Genomic DNA, 19,646 nt, shown 5'->3' with positions numbered 1-19,646 from the left:
ACAACACAAACAATAACCAATTTGAAACTGATACATTTAATTATGTGAAAATATGAATTAACCGTTTTGCATTTAAAATTGAAAAATGAATCATTTAAACTCTCTCTATATTACTCCATTTTTTTCTTGTAAAACAGTTGTTTTTAGTTTAAGTTTTAATATAGCCCGCTTAGTAAAAACAAACGAAGGAAGTTAGGATTCAGCTAAAATATAAATACATGGAAAATAATAATGTACATTATTTCTGTAAAATGGAAAAATGACTCTGACCGTGAGACTAAAAAATAAAGCAAATTTACATCACACAAAACAAAAAAACCTAAAGAATTGTATAATTACCACTTCTCCTAATGAGATTTAAGATATTGTTTATCAAAAGCTATAATTTAATATTGCACTGGTGAGACACTTCCTAGTCGAGCTTCATTTCATTGCAATATAGTGACCCTACAATAAAAACCCAAATCTTGAAACCTAAATCCTAAACCCTTAACTTTAAAATATACTTACATCGAAAGTGGAACATAAAACATTCAAGGATGTCTCTATAAAATAGAGATAATCAAGAATGAGTTTGTCCCACATCGAAAGTGGAACATAAAATATTCAAGGATGTCTCTATAAAATAGAGACAACCAAGATGAGTTTGTCCCACATCGAAAAAAATTTTCTTATCCAAGCCCCTTGGCCTAGCGGTAAAAGGGTGCTGGATACCGCGTCTATCCTGGAGGTCTCGAGTTCGAACCCAGGGTGGCGTAATTTGTCTTTCCTCCTTGTTATAGGAGTTGATTTGTAATTTCCTCCTTCATATATATGATATAAATATATGAAGTTAATTTTAAAAAAAAAAAAAAAAAATATACTCATCATGACCAACAAATGAGCCAAATATCAATAAAATTATCCCTCTGTCCTAGTTCAATTTTACTTTGTTAATCACTTATTCTATTTTGAGGGTTTTAGATCTATAACATTTGTAATTGTGTGCAATAATAGTAACATAAATAAACAAAAATAATAATAAATCAATATATAAAATAATAAATTTGCACCAAGAATCACGTTACAGTCAATATTCATCATCCTCGATATTTATTTTTTCATCCAACTATTCCCGTCAATATACAACGATTACCAACCCATTCCAACTCTCGACACAACAACGAAGTAGCCGAAGCTATAACTCCCAATAAACACACGGACAATGCCGATTGTCCTACCTACCTAAAGTCCATCTTCACCATCTGATAAATTAGAAAAACAAAGGCAAAAGTTTAATATAAAAAATAAAGAACAATTCACAATCACAAAACAACTAATCACAAAAGCGAATTGAAGATACAAAACAAACATTATTAACACATAAACCACAAAAAGGAATCATAAAATAGAAAACTGACTTCATGTTATAATAATATAGATGAAGAAGGGGAAGAATACCAAGTGAGAAAATTTCAGCAGAAATTTCAATGAAGAACGTAATGAAAAAAAAATGTAGGAACGGGTGGATTATAACATAACAAATGCCATGTATTTAAAGTAAAAAAAAAGAATTACGAAAGTCTTCCTAAACTTTTCACTTTTCCCATTTAGAATACGAATAAAATAAAAACTTTTTAACTTCCCTAATATCGGAATTTGTAAATATCAAAACATACAAAAATGTTATTAATATTGGGTCCAATTAATTATACGACATAAGTTAAGTTATATATTTATGAGTAAATAACGATTACATCTCTCTATGCATAACAACATTTGATAGAATTTTATGATTGCGCATTAAATTTTAAAATTCATGATTATACATTAAATGTAAAATTGGCATTTTCTAATTTTTTTCCTAACGTTTGAGTGTTTTAGTTATGGTAAAACTAATTATCTAAATTAGTTTATTAGAATTTGCCTTTATTTATATATTTATTGCGTATATTGATTTAATCCATTCTGAAGTAGAAATCTCATAGCAATTTGCCTATTTTTTATGTAACAAAAATTATATGGAGTATCTATCATAGAGGTTAATGGTATATATCTCATTCAAAATATGAAGTTCATGGCCGTTAACTATAGTTAAATCCTTGAGCCTATTATGTAAATATTCATGGCAGCCAATTAAAACTTTCGGCCGTTTCATCATCAATTTCATGAACAGAGACATTTATTCCCAAATTTCTCATGAAACATTAAAATTGACGCCATTAATAGCAAATTTTTAATAGAGCTACGTTTCATCAATTTTAATGAAAAAGGACATTTCAAAATTTATAAATATTCAAATTCATGCCCAAAACTTGTAATTATTTAAAATTAAGGCCAAAACTTGTATGTTTCTCTTTTCTTTTTTCTTTTTTTTGCATGTGCATGTCTAGATTCTAATTCTAAGCTTAAATCAGTTTTACATAAATTATGGAGTAGTTTTTTTTATCTTGATTCAGAGTCTTTATTTTTCAGTATTAATAATATTCAATGGAAGGTGTGAAATGATTTAAAGCATGGGAAGGCCACGTCTATATTATAGTTTTTATTCTTAAATGTCTACATTATAGTATCTAAATTATATATTTAAGCTTAAATGGTAATTCCATAAATACCCCCAAAACTCCCATTTTATATATGTACATATTAGATTAATTATTCCTAAATATTCCATATAATATACACCATTCATTCTATAAAAAAGACTTTATTTTCATTTTTTCCATCCCATAAAAATTGTCTAATATTACTAATTGGTAAGTTTTTTCTTTATAATCAGTTCTTTACTAATAATACTAAAATCATATTTTCTTTATAACTCTTACTTTACTAATTGTACATTAAAATCCCATAAAAATGGTCTAATATTGCTATTTGGTAAGTTTTTTCTTTATAATCAATTCTTTACTAATAATACTAAAATCATATTTTCTTGTACATTAAAATCCCATAAAAATGGTCTAATATTGCTATTTGGTAAGTTTTTTCTTTATAATCAATTCTTTACTAATAATACTAAAATCATATTTTCTTTATAACTCTTACTTTATTAATTGTACATTAAAATCCATTCTATCTCAAAAGTAGACCATTCTATCTCAAAAGTGTCTATTTTTATAGGAGAACGAGAGTATAATCTATATATATAGAGAGATAAGTGTTATGCTACGTGAGCGCCTTCCATGAGGGATGGGATCCCCTGCTGTGGTGGGAGCACAGCAGGGGCTGCTGCTCCTCACAAAAATATTTTAATTTTTTTTTTTTTTAATAATTTGAATTTAATATTAAAATATTTGTATGGGAGAGGCACAGCAGCCCCTGCTGTGCTCCCACCACAGCAGGGGATCCCATCCCCTTCCATGATCAATGTTCCTGCTTAGTTTACATTAACATTTTACGTTTTATCTATTTTTTAATTCTAATTAATAAATATACTGAAAATATTATTGACGTTAATAATTTTAATAAGTTGCATGAAAATCACAGTTCAATTTGTATATTTTTTTATAGTAACTAAAAATGAATAAAATAATAAATTAAGTTTATTTTTTATTTTATTTATAAAATTAATAATTTCAACAATATTTTAAATTTTTTAGAGCTAAATTAAATGGCCGTGGGCCAATTTAGCTAGATGGGCTTTACTGAACTAGAGTGCAAGGCTCTTAGAGCATCCACAATGGTGAGCTCGTGCTCACCGTCCGTCCGTGCCGCTGGCAAGGACACGCTCTGCTGCCGCTGCGCTCTTGCCGCTGGCACTGACGTGCTCTTAGCTAAGAGCACGGCCGTGCCAGCGGCAAGAGCACGGGGGCGGCGACGTGGCATGCTCTAATTGGCCCGTTGATTTATCATTTTTTATTATTTTTTTAAAATCGAAAAAATCTGAAAAATTCAAAATTAATAAAAAAAATATTTTCTCACTTCCTAATAAAATATATCCATTTTTTTCACACTTTTAATTTATTTTTTTTCATTATTTTTACCCCAAAATTCATACTTTCATCTATAAATACTCTCATTTCAAACACAAAAAAATGACACTATACCAAACAACTATCTCAATCTCAAATTTGTAGGAGTTTAATTATGCAATTTTTATTATTTTTATAATTTTTAATATTATTCGGCAACGAGTAGTGGTTTTTTTAATTTTTAGGATTTTAATTATGCAATTTTAATTTTAGGCTTTTAATTATGTCTTTTTAAATTTATTTGTAATTTGTAATATTATTTCGGTTTTTTTAATGAATTTTCATATTATGGAAATGTTTTTGTTTAATTGAATTTTAAATTGAATTGTGCTCGTCCTTGCAGAAGAGCACAGCTGTGGGTGTTGTGCTCTTGACAGAGAGCAGGCAGAAAAAGTGGGGTCTGGCCCACAACCGTGCCGCTGGCAAGAGCACGGCCGTGGATGCTCTTAACCTTGTGCTCGTGGTTCGAGCTCCACGGTGGGTGATTTTTTTAGTATCTATTTTAAATAAATTCAATACTATAACTTTTTATTTTCCTATTTTAATCTTCTAAATTCATAGAGACAGATAGGATTTGTGGGTAATATCTTTTCAAATTCAAAACAAGAAGTGAATCCAATTACTTAATGAGGACACTAATGAAATAGTTCAAACCATAAGCATTAATAAACTAACCTATACGATTTGTTATTTTTCCATTATTAACTCTATCCTTTCAAATTTATCTAGACTCATTAGTTTCCTTAAAAAATTCAATTATTATTATTATTATTATTATCAATTCATCATCATCATTATTATATTATAAATTTCCTTAAATCCTTCATATGTACCTCTCCATGTATTTTAATTTTTAGTTAGTAGGTTTGATTTAATTTAGTTTGTAGAAAATTAATTTCAATTGGTTTTTCGGTAAACATTATTATTTATTACGAAAGTTTTAGACACATAGATGGTATGTAGATTCTATATATTGGGCAACTATACAATTTATAAGATGTGCTTGTTAGAAATATTTTTATTTCATATTTTGAGCAAATAAATACCTCTACTAATAGTATTTTATTTTAACGCAATTAGTTCTCCATTTTCTCAATACAGATGAAAACACACGCTGAAAAACGTGATACATTTAAAAGACTACCGCTTCAGCAGAATAGCGATTTCATCGATGTGGATGTGTCTTCTTCATTTGTATTGGATTCCTTTAATCCAAGAGCAGAAAAATGCTTCAGCTCAATCTTCAGCTTCAGCAGAAGCAGTTTCTCGCAGTGCCGAAATTCCACAGCCGCGCCCGTCCCCACAAACCTCTTCCTCTTCAACTCAGTCGAGTTACCTTTGGATTGTGCGAGAACTCGGTTTCCCGGTTTTTTCTCCGCAGAGCGAAGGATAATTCAGGTCAGTTTCCTGTTCAACTCCTTTTATTAGTTACATTTGGTACTTTTACATGAATTGCCTAATTTTTTGATTTATTATTGCAATAGAAATTGAAATTTTGTGCTGTATTTTCATTCACTTATTTGATGCTTTATTTCGAAGGTTTAATTGACTATGGATTAGGGATTTGTAATTCAATTTAATGATGTTTCACTTAGACATTATGCCACAGTTGGTGAAGCCCTAAGTTTGCTGGTTTTATTGGAAAAGAGGGGAAAATTTTCATATAAAAGGTTTATCTTGTTGTTTATTGGAATAAGCTTGTAATTGACCAAGATTTAGGGAATTGATTTATGTATAATTTTGTAATTCAGTTTGATGATGTTTCACTTAGACATTATATCACAGCTGGAACTTGGGAAGCCTGAAGAGCAAAGGAAGGCTGTGAAGCGTGTTAATGGCATATTCTGGATTCTACTTATCAATATCGGGGTATATGTGGCCGATCATGTGTTCCAGGTTCGAATAATCTCTTTCTTTTGGTTTTTCGCTATCTTGTACGTACTAGATATGTGGTGATTGTACGCATTCTGCCTTATAATATTGTTCGGCTGCTATGTCTAGTGTCTTAGTGTGATGGAAGTCGACAGTTTCATTTGTCTCAGAGAAAAACTCATGAAATTTTTGGTTCTTTAGTTCAGAATGGAGTTAGTTCTTGTAAAGAAGCTAACTAGGAATTTACTCCGGTTTACAGGTTCCGTTGATTAAAGAACTGTATCTGTATCATTATAATCCTGCTTGGTACCAGTTTATAACGTCTACGTTCTGTCATTTCAACTGGTAAGGCTGCTCATTCTCCATGTTCTTACTTTGGGAATTTGAGATCATATTCAGAAAGTATTTTTGCTTGCAGGAGCCATCTATCGAGCAATCTGTTTTTCTTGTATATTTTTGGTGAGTAGTTTTACGCCCGTTCCCTTTAAAAAAGTTTGAAGCCATGACTAGTGCTTACGGCTGGCTTGTAAATTCTTTGTGATCCAGGAAAACTTGTTGAAGAAGAAGAGGGGAACTTTGCTCTGTGGATTTCCTATATTTTGACAGGAGCTGGGGCGAACCTTGTTTCTTGGTTGGTTCTTCCAAGAAATGCTGTTTCCATTGGGGCATCTGGTGCTGTATTTGGACTCTTTGCTGTTAGTGTCCTCGTGAAAGTATGATGAATGTTAGCGTTTCTTGAGGGATGAGGTGACATATATTGCTTGCTTTTTTTTAAGCTGCTGAAACTCTATCTACATGTGCTGCAGATGTCATGGGACTGGAGAAAAATCCTCGAAGTTCTTATATTGGGGCAATTTGTGGTAGAAAAGGTTCGTACCTATGAGCCCTTTTGTTTGGTTTCCATAACTTTGTAATTTTGTTAAGAGTGTCTTGATATAGTTCCTGACATTTAATAAAATCTTATTTTTCTACATTTTAACAATTATGTCCCATATGTGATATTGACTGCACTTGAAATCTCGAGTGGGAAATATCAGATTTCGATATAAGCATGTATTTTCAAATCAGTCTCAGTGCATGTCACATGAGGTTTTAGGTGCAGGAAATGTCACATTGAGATTGTGAAAATGGTGAAATGTTGGACATTGTTCAGAGAAATTCTCATAGGTTGGGACATAAACTGACATAATTTTCGATGAACGCTTGTAAGATTGAGTTCTGTGGTTGACATTGGTAACCCATATCAGGTTATGGAAGCAGCCCAAGCTTCGGCGAGCTTAGGTGGAAGCTTCCGGGGAGGTGCGATGCAGAACGTAAACCACATCGCGCATCTCTCCGGCGCCCTCATCGGCGTTGTTCTAATATGGCTGCTCAGTAGTGTTCCCACACCAACGGATGAGAAATAGGGCTTCTTTTTGTAAGGTGAAACTCACCCCCGAGTTTTACTATGATTCCCTTTGTTGAAGGATTGATGATGGTAGTTTTGTCAACTGTATGATGCAAATTGATAGCAATGTAGCATAGGTCATTGATGTAATTTATCTCACAACATTGTTCATTACATAAAATACATTGTTCATATCTATTAATTTCTGGTTAATATGTACAGAAGAAATTATTAAAAACCTGCGGTGATTTTATATTCCAAGAGGAAAGAGAACGTCATTCGTTTCTTGAAGAAAAGGAGAGAAATCGTTTAGGTTTATATAAAGAGAATGATAAAAGCATTTTATTTTTTTAGTTATTAATTATAATCAAAACTTCATACATATGTATAATATGTAAACTCCCATGGATGAAATACACCTTATCCACAGGGTGGAAAACCAAAAGGCAACATTTAGAGCAATTTCATTGACAAAAATTGAGAATTCATCGAGGACAGAGGGACGACACTTAGAGTAATTTTGGAGAAAGAGACGTGTTTGCTTTTGAAGACTTGGGAGAAGAAATTGATAGAAAAATAATATTCCCTGTCAAAGCTCTTCAAAGCTCCATGGTTCAAAGGGTTTTCTCTCCATTTGTTATTGCTCCTAGTTTGATTATGATATCCTATGTTCGTTTCTATTTCATGCTCGCTTTTACTACTTGCTCATTGAATTAATCTATCTCTTTAAACGTGCATCTTTAGTGATAGTTCTGCAATCTTATTTAAATGGACCAAGGTAGTATTGAATTATCAATTGGATTCGTTTAGATGACAAATTGATAATGGATGTTGAGCATTTTTGAAACCGTTCTTTGAATCTCACGCGTCCGTAGGATTTTTAGAATTGTGGAACTTGGTTTTAAGAATATGTGTTTAACTATTCCTTGACCATTTGGGTTTAGCATGTTTAGTGCCTACACCTTAGTTTGCTTTTAATTGTCCCGAACGTTATGAAATAGAATCAAATATATAAGATAGATCCGCTTCTTGTCTACAATTGTTTGGAGTAACTTTTGTCTCTCTTGTGTTAATTAGAAATTTAAACTTTGTTTCTTTTGTATTAAAAATCTTTCTCCAATAAAAAAACCTATATCTATAATGTTTATTATTTTATGTGAAGTTAAACAAACTTACCTTCCCTGTAGATCGACACCTTAAATTACTACACACGAAGCTGTAATCTTGCAGTGAAGTGCTAATATTTTGTTTTGATAGACCTAAAATTACACACCAGTCAAGTCAGTATTAGGATTAGGACTGCGCTTATTGAGCCACTTATCCTTTGGTTGGTCAATGACGAAAGGGTAAGCCACAATTAGTTATGTGTTGATTTCACATTTTATTACTTGGTGAAGATATAGAGTATGGAATGAAATCATCATCCGAATCAGGAGTTTGGAGCAAAATCATGATGGAATTAGTGGGGAACTCATTTTGTGGAGTCTGGAGCAAAATCATTATTGGAATCGGTAGAAATCTCATTGTGCGGTTCCAAATGAAAGACGGTAGAAATCTTTGCAGATGGCTCGACATTATAGACGATGAAAGGCTCCTCTGTATGCGGCTCCAAATATAATTTGATGGAAAGCTTCGCAAGCAATATGATTTGGTGGGAAGTTCCACATGCAACTTCAAAGCTTGCGTAGATTTGTGTTCGTCTCTCTAATTGGATCAAATTTTTGATGAACAACTGCCGGAATTACTTGCCATGAACAATCTGGAATCGAATTTTAATAGTCGTGGAACCATTCTGTTGATGGTTGGTCAAACTGTTGGAATAATTGAGAGAACAATTACTTGATGCGTTCTATGATGATTAATCAAGAACAACGAAGAAGGAGCAGAAACTGTAGAGCGGAAGCGTGCCTTGTTCCTTAACGAATTGAACGGTGGAATTGCTTTGTAACGGCTATGGATCTTCCAAACGATCAGAGACATTTTTCGCAATAGTCTGCCGAGAGAATACAGAGATATCGAATGTTCTTCTGACGTCTGGGGACCATAACCCTAACTTATATTTATACATAATATAAATCCCTTTATTTTCTATTCGGTCCCTCATCAAATAGAAAATTTCACATAACAAATAAATACACTTTTAGCCCAAACTTAATCGTTATTGGATCACTTTAATTTGACAACTGAAAGATAGCCATACACATTAAATTAGTCTTGTGGAAGCCCAAATTTCTAACAATCTCACACTTGGGCAACACATGACACCAAATAAATGTGTACAAACCGAATGAGTGCTCAAATATGCTATCATATAGTGTATTCCCAAACAATTTATTTGTCAACCATATCGGCATAGGACTAAAGAGGCAGTCACCATATTTTTTCATGATTAAACCCATCAGTAATCACGTATGCAAATATAATCAACATCATATCAATTATGGAGTGTAGCATGAGAATTTCATGCAAGGTGATCATACATGCCTATTTCCAACTAGTCCTCCCAAATCCTTAGTGAGATCAAACCAAAACCAAATTATACAAGTAATGGACAAAGCATAATACTTTAATTCTGTAGAGAATAACACGAGTTTTATTACTACATGTTCAAAACACAATATAGAGCAATAACTAAAACTGCTCCTACTAAACGGAAGCATCTTGAAATGACATAACACCCCATTGTGGCTACATGCCCATGAAAGACCTTGGGTGATAATCCTTTAGTGAGCGGATTTGCTATCATCAAATATGTTCTCTTATGCTCTATATGTATTTGTCCATTCCAAACCCTTTATTTAACAACTAGGAAACTCCTGTTGTTTTAGAATATAATACCACAGAGTTATTGTCACAACATAACTTAAGTGGTCTTTCAATACTTTAACACTATGCAGCCTCGTGACAAAAATTTTGCAGTCATATTCAATTACTAGATGCCATAAAACAAGTTACGAATTCTGTTATCATGGCAAATGTAGCTACAAGTGTTTGCTCAGCACTTCTCCATGAAATGACTCAACAGCCAACAGACATACGTAACTTAAAAATGGATCCTTTACTATATTGACATCTAACAAAATCATAATCAATGAATGCCTAATGATCTCTCCAAATGATCAGATTTTTCTGTATGTGAGCATGTAATGCTTAGTTCTCTGTAAATATCTCATATAACCCGTTTTGCTACTTTTTAATGATCCATACCGGATTACTGAGATATCTGCCCAACATATTAACAATATAAATCAAATTGAGTCTAATACATACTTAAGCATACATTATGCTCCCAATAGCAAAAGCATATGGAGGCTTTTGTACTTTTTAAATCTCAAGATTTATCTTGGGGCGCTGAATGAAACTAAATTTGTCTCTCTTAGCTATAGGGGTATCTCTTTACTTGTAATTATGCATCTCAAACATTTTGAGCACTTACTATATCCATTTCGTGAAAATCGAAAATTATTTCTTTCAATTCCAAATACAAAAGAGGCTCCCCAAAGATCTTTCATCTCAAATTTCTTCGAGAGTAAATTCTTAGTGTTAGTGCAACATATCCTTATCATTAGTGACAATAAATATGTCATTAACATATAATACCAAGAAGATGCATTTGCTCCCACTAAACTTGTGATATATACAACCACCAATAAGATTCTTTTTGAATCCAAATGAAAGAACTACTTCATAAAATTTGTGGTACCATTGACGAGAGTCATCCACATGAGATTGAACGTTTACTACATTATCAAATTGAGGTTCTTAATCTACTTCTTCAATGATAGTAACTGATACCTAAACATTGTCAGAAGCAGTAGTGAGTGTCTATACAGACTCCTCCTCAAAAGTAATGCCCCTTAATACATTCTTCCCCCCAAACTCAACATCCTCAAGGAATACTATATTTTTTGTCCCAAAATTAGTTCATTTTGTGGGATCATAAAATTTAAAAACCCCTAAATTTTTCTGGATAACCAAAGTGAGAATCTATGCTACAGTCTTTAATGCCTCTCTCCAAAGTGAATGTGACAAGGAAGAATGATAAATCATACTCCTTCACATATCTTTTAGAGTTCTATTTCTTTTTTCAGCTACACTACTCATGCTAGGCGATCCCGACATGGTGTACTAAGGGACGCTCACTCTTCCGAATAGAGGGCAAAAGGTCTTTGACATTGTTCACTTGAGCAGTCATTTCTGTCGTAGTATTCGTCACCACGGGCCAGATTTGACTTTCTTAATACCTTTGTCAAGTTGGTGCTCAACATCAGCTCAGCCCTGAATATTTTGAACTTGTCTAAAGCCCTAGACTTTTAATAGATTAAATACAGGTGCCCAAAACAAGAATTTAACCTATGAATGATATAAAATATTGTTGATCATTCCAAGAAACCAAATGGAATAAACCACAAATGCCCGTATATATCAATTCTAAAATGTATAGCTTTATCGGCACCTAATTTCTTATGTTTGACCTGCTTTCCTTCGATAAATTGAACACACAAGTCAAGTTCTGAAAAGATAATTGTATTCAATATAACATCTGACACAAGTCACACAATCCTTTATTTTGAGATATAACCAAAATACTTGTCATAAATTAACCAAATTTTCATTATTTAATTTGCTTAGTCCCTTATGATTCAACATGTAAAGCTTTTGAATATGAAGTAACATAGTTGAGCATACAAAGATTGTTATATGCACTTAAGGAAGCAGTGCCCACAATACTAGAATTATTTGAAGGAAGAATTTTACTATTTCTGAATGAACAAGAGAAACCAAATTTGTCCAAAGCAGAAATATAAACCAAATTTTGTCTAAAAGATAGTACAATAAAGTATCCTTCAACACCGAAAAATTCCAGTCTTTAATAACAATCTATAATGCCCAATAGTTTATACTTCCACCAATTTGTCATATCACACTTAGATGTATCTTTCACCATTAATTGACTTTCGGCAATTCAGACAGCCTTATAACCTTATGTGAGTAGTAGTATCAGAAACTACCCACCAAAATATTATTATGGACTGAAGCCAAATTAACTTCATAACAGGCCAAAACAAGTATTGTAACTTCCTTTGCACGCCATGCGTGATATTTACAATTCTTCTTTTTTATATCCATATTTACCACAAAAGAAACAACTATCATTGTCCTTATGTTGTTACCTTTGTGATGAACCCTTATCCATAGCAGCATTCTCAATACACTTTTTCTTAATGCCCTTTACTTTATTTCTAGAGATATTGACTAGATGTGCAACACCAAATGTACAAGCAAGTCTTTAGAATTCAAGCTTAAGTGAATCAAAGTGAGACATTTTCATAATGTGATCCCTTATGTTGCCCTTGCCCTTATATTTATTGAGATCAAGCACGCTTGTCTCAACCTTATCGTTTTCGCAAAACGTTCCTTAAATTTGACAAGGTATTCACTGACTTTAGTGATATTCTCAGATGCAGTGCCTCGAAAGGCTTCTGGGATGTTAAACCCAATGATCAGTAGACCTACACGATTCGAGTATTCCTACTTCTCGTAGTTTGTCATTTGATAAGAAGTACTACCGTCCGTAGGAGAAGTAGGTTGCTCAATCCTTAGCGCGTAATCCAGATCCATGCAACCCAGAGCAATCAAAATATAATCTTGTCAATCCTTAAAATTGGATCCTTTCAACACTGACATGTTGTTCATGTTGGAAGAAGCTGCAGAAGCAGACATCATAATTGAACAGAGAACAAAGCTGAAATAGCAGTCATGCTCAAATAATAAAATTCAAATAAGAAAATGACATCTCGAAGTACCGACACAACATCCATATCAAGTCTGTGGACAGTAATATGAACTTGCAAGTGGTAACCTTTTGCAGGAATCAAACACTGACAATAAGATCATGTCAAGCAATGTCCACCTGTGGGCATCACATTTACTCACACGAAAACTGGATAATCATCACGTATTTATCACCTTAGGTATGTGTGTATCTCGTGCCAAATATTAATCTTCTTGTATGCCGACTAATATCCGCATTAAAATACATACACACTTACCGTCCTAACATTCGCAGTAAAGAAGTCTAGACAAGAGATGTTAATGTTGCAACGTCTTATTTCGACTAATCTATTTGAACATTAGTAAACCATATCGAGGTACCGAACACAACATTCGCAATAAGTCCTTTGACAGTAATGCGAATTTGTAAGTGGTAGCCTCTTACAGTGATCAAACACTGACAATAAGATCGTGTTAAATAGTGTCCACCTGTGGGCATCACACATTACTTACACGAAGACTGAATAATTGTCAAGTATTTATCACCAAAGGGATGTGTGTATCTAGTGCCAAATATTAATCTTCCTGTGGGTTGACTAATATTCGCATTAAAATACACACACATCAATGAAGGAACATGAGATGCACAAAAAATTTTTGAATTTATAATTTTAAAACCGAATACAAACGCTTGCAAGCAAGTCGTTGTTTACTTTCGGGAATACAATGGCTAGCCAACGAGTCACTGGTTCGCATACCTTGCGAACTCAGCAAGTCGCTGAATCCTGACGGCAAGTCCAATAACTCCACAGCAAATCGCAAATTGCTGACTCCTAATGAGATTCCATATAATTTTTCCAAATCCGATTTTCACTAAAATCGACAAAATCCAAATTTTGATGTTCCCAAAATCCTAACCAATGAACATAACAACCAAAAACATCATCAAAATGGCTAAACAAATCTACAGAAGACATATCCTAAGTTTATGGATTCACGTAACAACCATGGACATGAAATCCTAATCAGCAAACAAGGATATACAATTAGCAAATTCTCAATATAATCCAAATTAACAAAACATATAACCGCATGCATGAAAACTCAATTCTCAATTTGTTGACCAAATAATTGATAAGCCTGACATTGAATTCATTACTCAATTTCTTAAATCAAAACTGCCTCGGATAAAAGTGCATAAGCAATTTTTCACAAAATTAGACTTACCTCAAAGTGCTTGAATTGAAACCAATTCATAAGCCAAAGACGTCAATTATGCAAAACGAGATAATATAATAAGGCAATAATTCAGTCTCGGTAAGTGTGCATAATTAATTACCATAATGAATGAATTCATTAACATAAGGAAATTGTCAGGAGCATAATCACAATGAATTCACCAAGATTATAATGCAACACCTTATTTGAATTCTCAATTCTCGGCAACTACACGCACAAAAAGCCCTGCATTTCTTTTCAACAATTTCTAATACAGTATAATCCAATAGATTTCACATGGATCTCAATTCATTAACATAAATCGGCGTGCATAAATAAGAAATTAAAAACATAAATTCATGAACCTGATTAGGCATATTATACACGCCGCCAACACTCATATTTTATTTTATTCATAAAATCAAAGCCCTATTTTTCCTTTTCCTAATTCTTAGAGAATCATCAATAGAGTAGCTCTGATACCACTTGTTGGAATAATTGAGTGAACAATTACTTGAAGCGCTCTATGATGATTAACCAAGAACAACGAAGAAGGAGCAGAAACTTACCTTGATCCATAACGAATTGAATGGTGGAATTGCTTTGCAGCGGCTATGGATCTTCCAAACGATCAGAGACAATTTTCGCAATAGTCTGCCGAGAGAATACAGAGATATCGAATGTTCTTCTGACTTCTAGGGACCATAACCCTAACTTATATTTATACATAATATAAGTCAATTTATTTTCTATTCGATCTCTCATCAAATAAAAAATCTCATATGGTATCTACACTTATTTCCATAACAAATAAATACACTTTTAGCCAAAACTTAATCTTTATTGGATCACTTTAATTAGGCAACTGAAAGATAGCCATACACATTAAATTAGTCACGTGGAAGCCCAAATTTCTAACACAAACAACACACTACGAAGTGTAGTATCGGTATCTATATACTCCAAAAAATCAAATATTGTTGCACATCTAACGTCCTAGGGGATTAACACCGAAAAATCATGGTTGCGATCAAAGCACCAACCGAAACTTGTTAATTATGAATTAATACGTATCAAAAAATTGTTGAAGGGAAGTGGAGATTAAGAAGAGAACGACGGTAAATCGGTTTCTCTGATGAGAGAAGTCGTGTAAGGAAGAGAATGATAAAAATATTTTATTTTGTTCATTCTTAATTATAAAAAAAAAACTTCAGTACACACTTATAATATGCGATGAGACAGATCAATCAAATTATACCCAATCCTAATAATAAAAAATTATGACTAAACTATATTCTAAAAAAATAAACTAAATTAAAATACAAAAATCTCCTATCTCAACTCAACAGATAACATAAAACCCTCTCTCTCTCTCTCTCTGTATCATACAAATTCACAGAGAGGGCGATTCGCAGAGATGTTTCTAACACAGCAAATCCCTAGAATCCATTCACATTTCTTCGCATCTCCTAAAACCCCCAAATTCTTCCTCATCACTTCCGCTCTCTTATCCAATTCTAAATCTCCAATTCCCCTACCTCCGCCTCCGCCCCTCTCCCACTTCTCCACCCTCACTCCAACCCCCACCGCCACCGCCACGCCTGAAGACCAAGAGAGCCTGCAGCTCTCGCTCGAATCGCTCTTCCTCCCGCCGGAGACAGACGTCTCGTCGCTCAAGGAGGCGCCGCTGACCGCCAGGATACTCAAGGGCTCCAACATCGTGCTCAGCAAATTCGCCGGCCACGGCGTCGACGTCGTCAATGCGGAATTCGTGAAGAGCAGCGTCAAGACGGAGGAATGCCCCGCCGACGGGGCGCCGGAGTTCGCCCTCGTCGGCCGCTCCAATGTCGGGAAATCGTCGCTGCTCAACTCGCTCGTCAGGAGAAAGCGACTCGCCCTCACCTCTAAGAAGCCCGGTAGAAATTCCTTTGTCTCTGCGTGTGTGTGTGTGTGTGTGTTTTGAGCTTTTAAATCATATTTTCTGCTGAATTAGCGGTTTCATTATTGAGACGAGGGATTTAATCAAATAAGTACATATTATCAAGCTAGGTTGAATTGTGGCTAATTGTTCGAGTTTTTCAATTTCATACGGTGAAAAAGATAGATTGATGGTTCTAATTTGAGTACTTTGTTCGTAAAAGTAGTTTAAAGTGAATTAGGTGTTTGGTGAAGAGGTTTTTGAGTCGTCGTGGTTGTGGCCTTCGTTACTGAGTGTAAAACGTGATTTGCTGTAATGTTTTGCAGGGAAAACACAATGTATCAACCATTTTCGGATCAATGATAGTTGGTACCTGGTGGATTTGCCCGGTTACGGGTACTAATCTTATCTTGACATCCTGCTTTTTTTTTCGTTTTACTGAGTTAAATGATTTGGTGTTTCCGTATTGGTAGAGGTGTGTGTCTTGTGGGATTGGTTATAATCGGTAAAAACTTGCTATTACTTCACAATGTGAGAGGCTGGTTTGTGTGAACTTTTGCTACTAGAGGGAGCACGATCTTCTATGATTACCTGCATCGGGTTTGTAATCGTAAGATGTTCTTGCAGATTTGAGCCACTTTTTTAGAATGTGAGAGTAAAAAGAATATTAAAAATAGAGGATAAATGCATGGGAAGAACAAAGATACCATTACTATATTTATAGTGTTAACAATTTTAAATCGTTTGCTACTGTTATTAATTGTTTCTCGATGCACTTACTAGGGGAAAATGAGTTGTCATTGTCACTTAAATCTTTGTGTAATTTAAGGTTTCTCTAGTACATATATCTTCTTTGCAAAAAGCACAGGCTAAGAGTTAAGGCTTTCATTGTACCTTTCTTGGAGATCCTAGTGTAATTACTTGCTATTAATGACTTGAGCGGTGTCTGGTAATTAACTGTTTATCTGTGCTGATGAAAACTGGGTTGGCAACTCGTGTGGTAATCAATTGTTTGTTCGTGTTGGAAAGATTTGCTGCTGCACCTCATGAGGTTCGGACTGACTGGGCCAAATTCACGAAAGACTACTTCCTCAACCGCCCAACCCTTGTCTCTGTATTCCTTTTGATTGATGCCAGCATTCCTGCAAAAAAGATTGATCTTGAGTATGCAAGCTGGTTGGGACAAAATGAGGTTAGCTGCATTAAACCAATCTTTTTCTGATTTTTTGCATGTTGTATTAGTATTTATAAAGTAAACCATTTATTTTTATTTTGTCAAGTTCTAACATCTAGATCATGTTTACTCGTCCAGATTCCTATGACTTTGGTATTCACCAAGTGTGACAAACGTAAAAAGAAAAAGAATGGTGGGAAACGGCCTGAAGAAAACGTCCGAGACTTTCAGGAATTGATACGTGATTTCTTCAAGTCCACCCCACCTTGGATCATGACCAGCAGTGTCACAAATCAAGGTCGAGATGAGATCTTGCTGCACATGTCCCAGCTCCGAAACTATTGGCTGAAGCACTAATTAAATTGTAGTTCCTAATCCTGTGAGCCAATATCCTCTATAAATCTTGGTCTATACCGCGATTATGGTGCATAGTTTTCCTTAATGGTGTGTGATCATGTGTTTCCTTAGGTAGCGACTGTTCCAGACTAGACGTATCAAAGGATAATGATTTTCTTACGAAACTGAAAAAAGTTGGCTGGAATGGAAGTTTAGTAACGGGCTTCGAATGACAGAGGAAAGGAAGGACTCACGGTAGGCTTGCAGTTGAGCTCGATTTTTTGGCTCACCCGGAGATGCCAACCACCTGTAAGCAACACATTTTTACATGAATATAATCTTGAGGTGGATATCGTAATTGTATATTTTTGTTTATGCTTTTCTAAATTAGAAATTTGAGATTGAGTATTGTGACATTTGGTCTTGAATAATTGTTCTATGGGTGGCAAATCGTGCGTGTTGTGTCGTTAGTTATCGTGTCGACACGATAACAACAAACACAAACACGACCTGTTAAGAAAACTTCAAACACGAACACGACTTGCTACCCTCGGACACGAACACGACACGAACCCATTAACGACACGAATCACTTCGGGTCAACACGACATGATAACAACACATATATGACATGACACAATAACGACATAATAATAATAATAATAATATAATATATTAATATTATTTCTAATATTAAATTTTAAATTTTAATTTTAAAATTTTAAAATAAATAAAAAAATAATATTATAATATATTAATATTATTTCTTAACGTGTAACACAAACACGACACGAAGTTTTCATGTTGTTATCGTGTCGACACGATAAGGACACGAACCCACATGCCTCGACGCATACCCATTAATTTCGTGCGGGTTCGTATCGTATTATCGTATCGTGCTAAAAATTGCCAGCCCTAATCTGTGCTGTATGACTCTGGATTTTTAACTATGATTCTTGCTGGTGTTGGAGTTTAATAATGAGATAGTTTGAAATACTAAATTTGGTTATGGGTAAGATTATTGGTTATATGTTCTCCTCGAGTTAAAAATGGGTGAGTTCGTATTTAAAAGTTGCGATTTTGAATCCCAATTCGATTTGGAACTCGTATATGTCCAAGGTTCAATATTAAAATAATTTCAGTTGTTTTCCTTGGCTTTCTCCATGTCAATAAACAATTCAAAATACCTCGACTCTAACTCCTTTAAGTCGAGTATGTCTTTATCGAGATCCAAATCCAATGTACCAAGATTAGCGAATTTATTCGAGCCTTGTGGAACTAAAATGAAACAATTGTAGATTATTACAGTTAACATCTACACATAATTTCATACTCTTTAAATAAACAAATTTAATTTTGTCTAGTAATGAAGGGCCTTGCTAAATATGGTTTTGCCTTTTGAGGCCCAAAGATATTGTAACTATCATGATGGACCCAATATTTAATTGCCCAAAATGACCAATTTGAATGGCCCATTAAAGTATAAATGAAAGAAAGGATATCATTTAAGAATCGAATTAAATTAAAAAGTATTTTGTGATGATGTGCATTGAAATTGGAAGGCAGTTCGTACTGGGCGATAAAGTGCAGTTTAGTTGGTGTGATGTTTCTTCTTAGACAAATAGATCGGAGGTTCGAGTCCCTTCGAATATGCGTGCGTGAATTGTGTAACTCATACAAGTTTATAAAAAAAAGTATAGTTCCTTCTACTCTTATTCAACAACGGGTTCATAAACACATGAGATAAATCATGTTAATTATTTCATACACGATTATTACAATCAAATACTCCATAATATATGCTAAACATAATTTAGTGAAATTGAATCTCCCATTGTTATATTTTAAATAGATTTCGATGGTAGTCCCTATCCTAAAATTCTATGTTACGTAAGTAGCGTCAACTCAAAGAAAATGATGGTTCGAGTTGAAGATTTAAGTGAAAGACAAAAGATGACACCCATAAAAACAAAAATTCTTTTAAATTCAAATAAAAGGAAAACCAAACTAACCCAT

The 19,646-nt window shown here is 33.9% G+C and overlaps 2 protein-coding genes across 4 annotated transcripts; both read left to right on the top strand.

Annotated features, from left to right (window-relative positions):
* Window positions 1-5,036: 5,036 nt before the first annotated feature.
* LOC121780376 (rhomboid-like protein 11, chloroplastic) lies at window positions 5,037-7,447 on the top strand. 2 transcript variants are annotated; one of them, XM_042177967.1, is made up of 7 exons: window positions 5,037-5,348; window positions 5,736-5,846; window positions 6,082-6,167; window positions 6,241-6,281; window positions 6,369-6,535; window positions 6,629-6,691; window positions 7,070-7,447. In XM_042177967.1, the coding sequence occupies exons 1-7, from the start codon at window positions 5,052-5,054 to the stop codon at window positions 7,226-7,228; spliced, it is 924 nt and encodes a 307-aa protein (XP_042033901.1). In that variant the 5' UTR covers window positions 5,037-5,051; the 3' UTR covers window positions 7,229-7,447. The 2 variants fall into 2 exon arrangements, with proteins under 2 accessions (XP_042033901.1, XP_042033902.1); XM_042177968.1 differs by having other exon boundaries at window positions 5,066-5,348; window positions 5,722-5,846.
* An 8,108-nt stretch (window positions 7,448-15,555) lies between these two features.
* On the top strand, window positions 15,556-18,046 carry LOC121780401 (GTP-binding protein At2g22870-like). 2 transcript variants are annotated; one of them, XM_042178001.1, is made up of 5 exons: window positions 15,556-16,118; window positions 16,447-16,516; window positions 17,150-17,312; window positions 17,433-17,658; window positions 17,763-18,046. In XM_042178001.1, exons 1-4 carry the CDS (start codon window positions 15,620-15,622, stop codon window positions 17,649-17,651), a joined length of 951 nt encoding a protein of 316 aa, XP_042033935.1. In that variant the 5' UTR covers window positions 15,556-15,619; the 3' UTR covers window positions 17,652-17,658; window positions 17,763-18,046. The 2 variants fall into 2 exon arrangements, with proteins under 2 accessions (XP_042033935.1, XP_042033934.1); XM_042178000.1 differs by having other exon boundaries at window positions 17,433-17,673.
* The last annotated feature ends 1,600 nt before the right edge of the window (window positions 18,047-19,646 follow it).

This window comes from Salvia splendens, chromosome 19 (assembly GCF_004379255.2).
Source record: "Salvia splendens isolate huo1 chromosome 19, SspV2, whole genome shotgun sequence".
Classification (NCBI taxonomy): Eukaryota; Viridiplantae; Streptophyta; class Magnoliopsida; order Lamiales; family Lamiaceae; genus Salvia; species Salvia splendens.
Note: the sequence above shows the minus strand (reverse complement) of the source record. Positions and strands in the feature narration are given on the sequence as shown.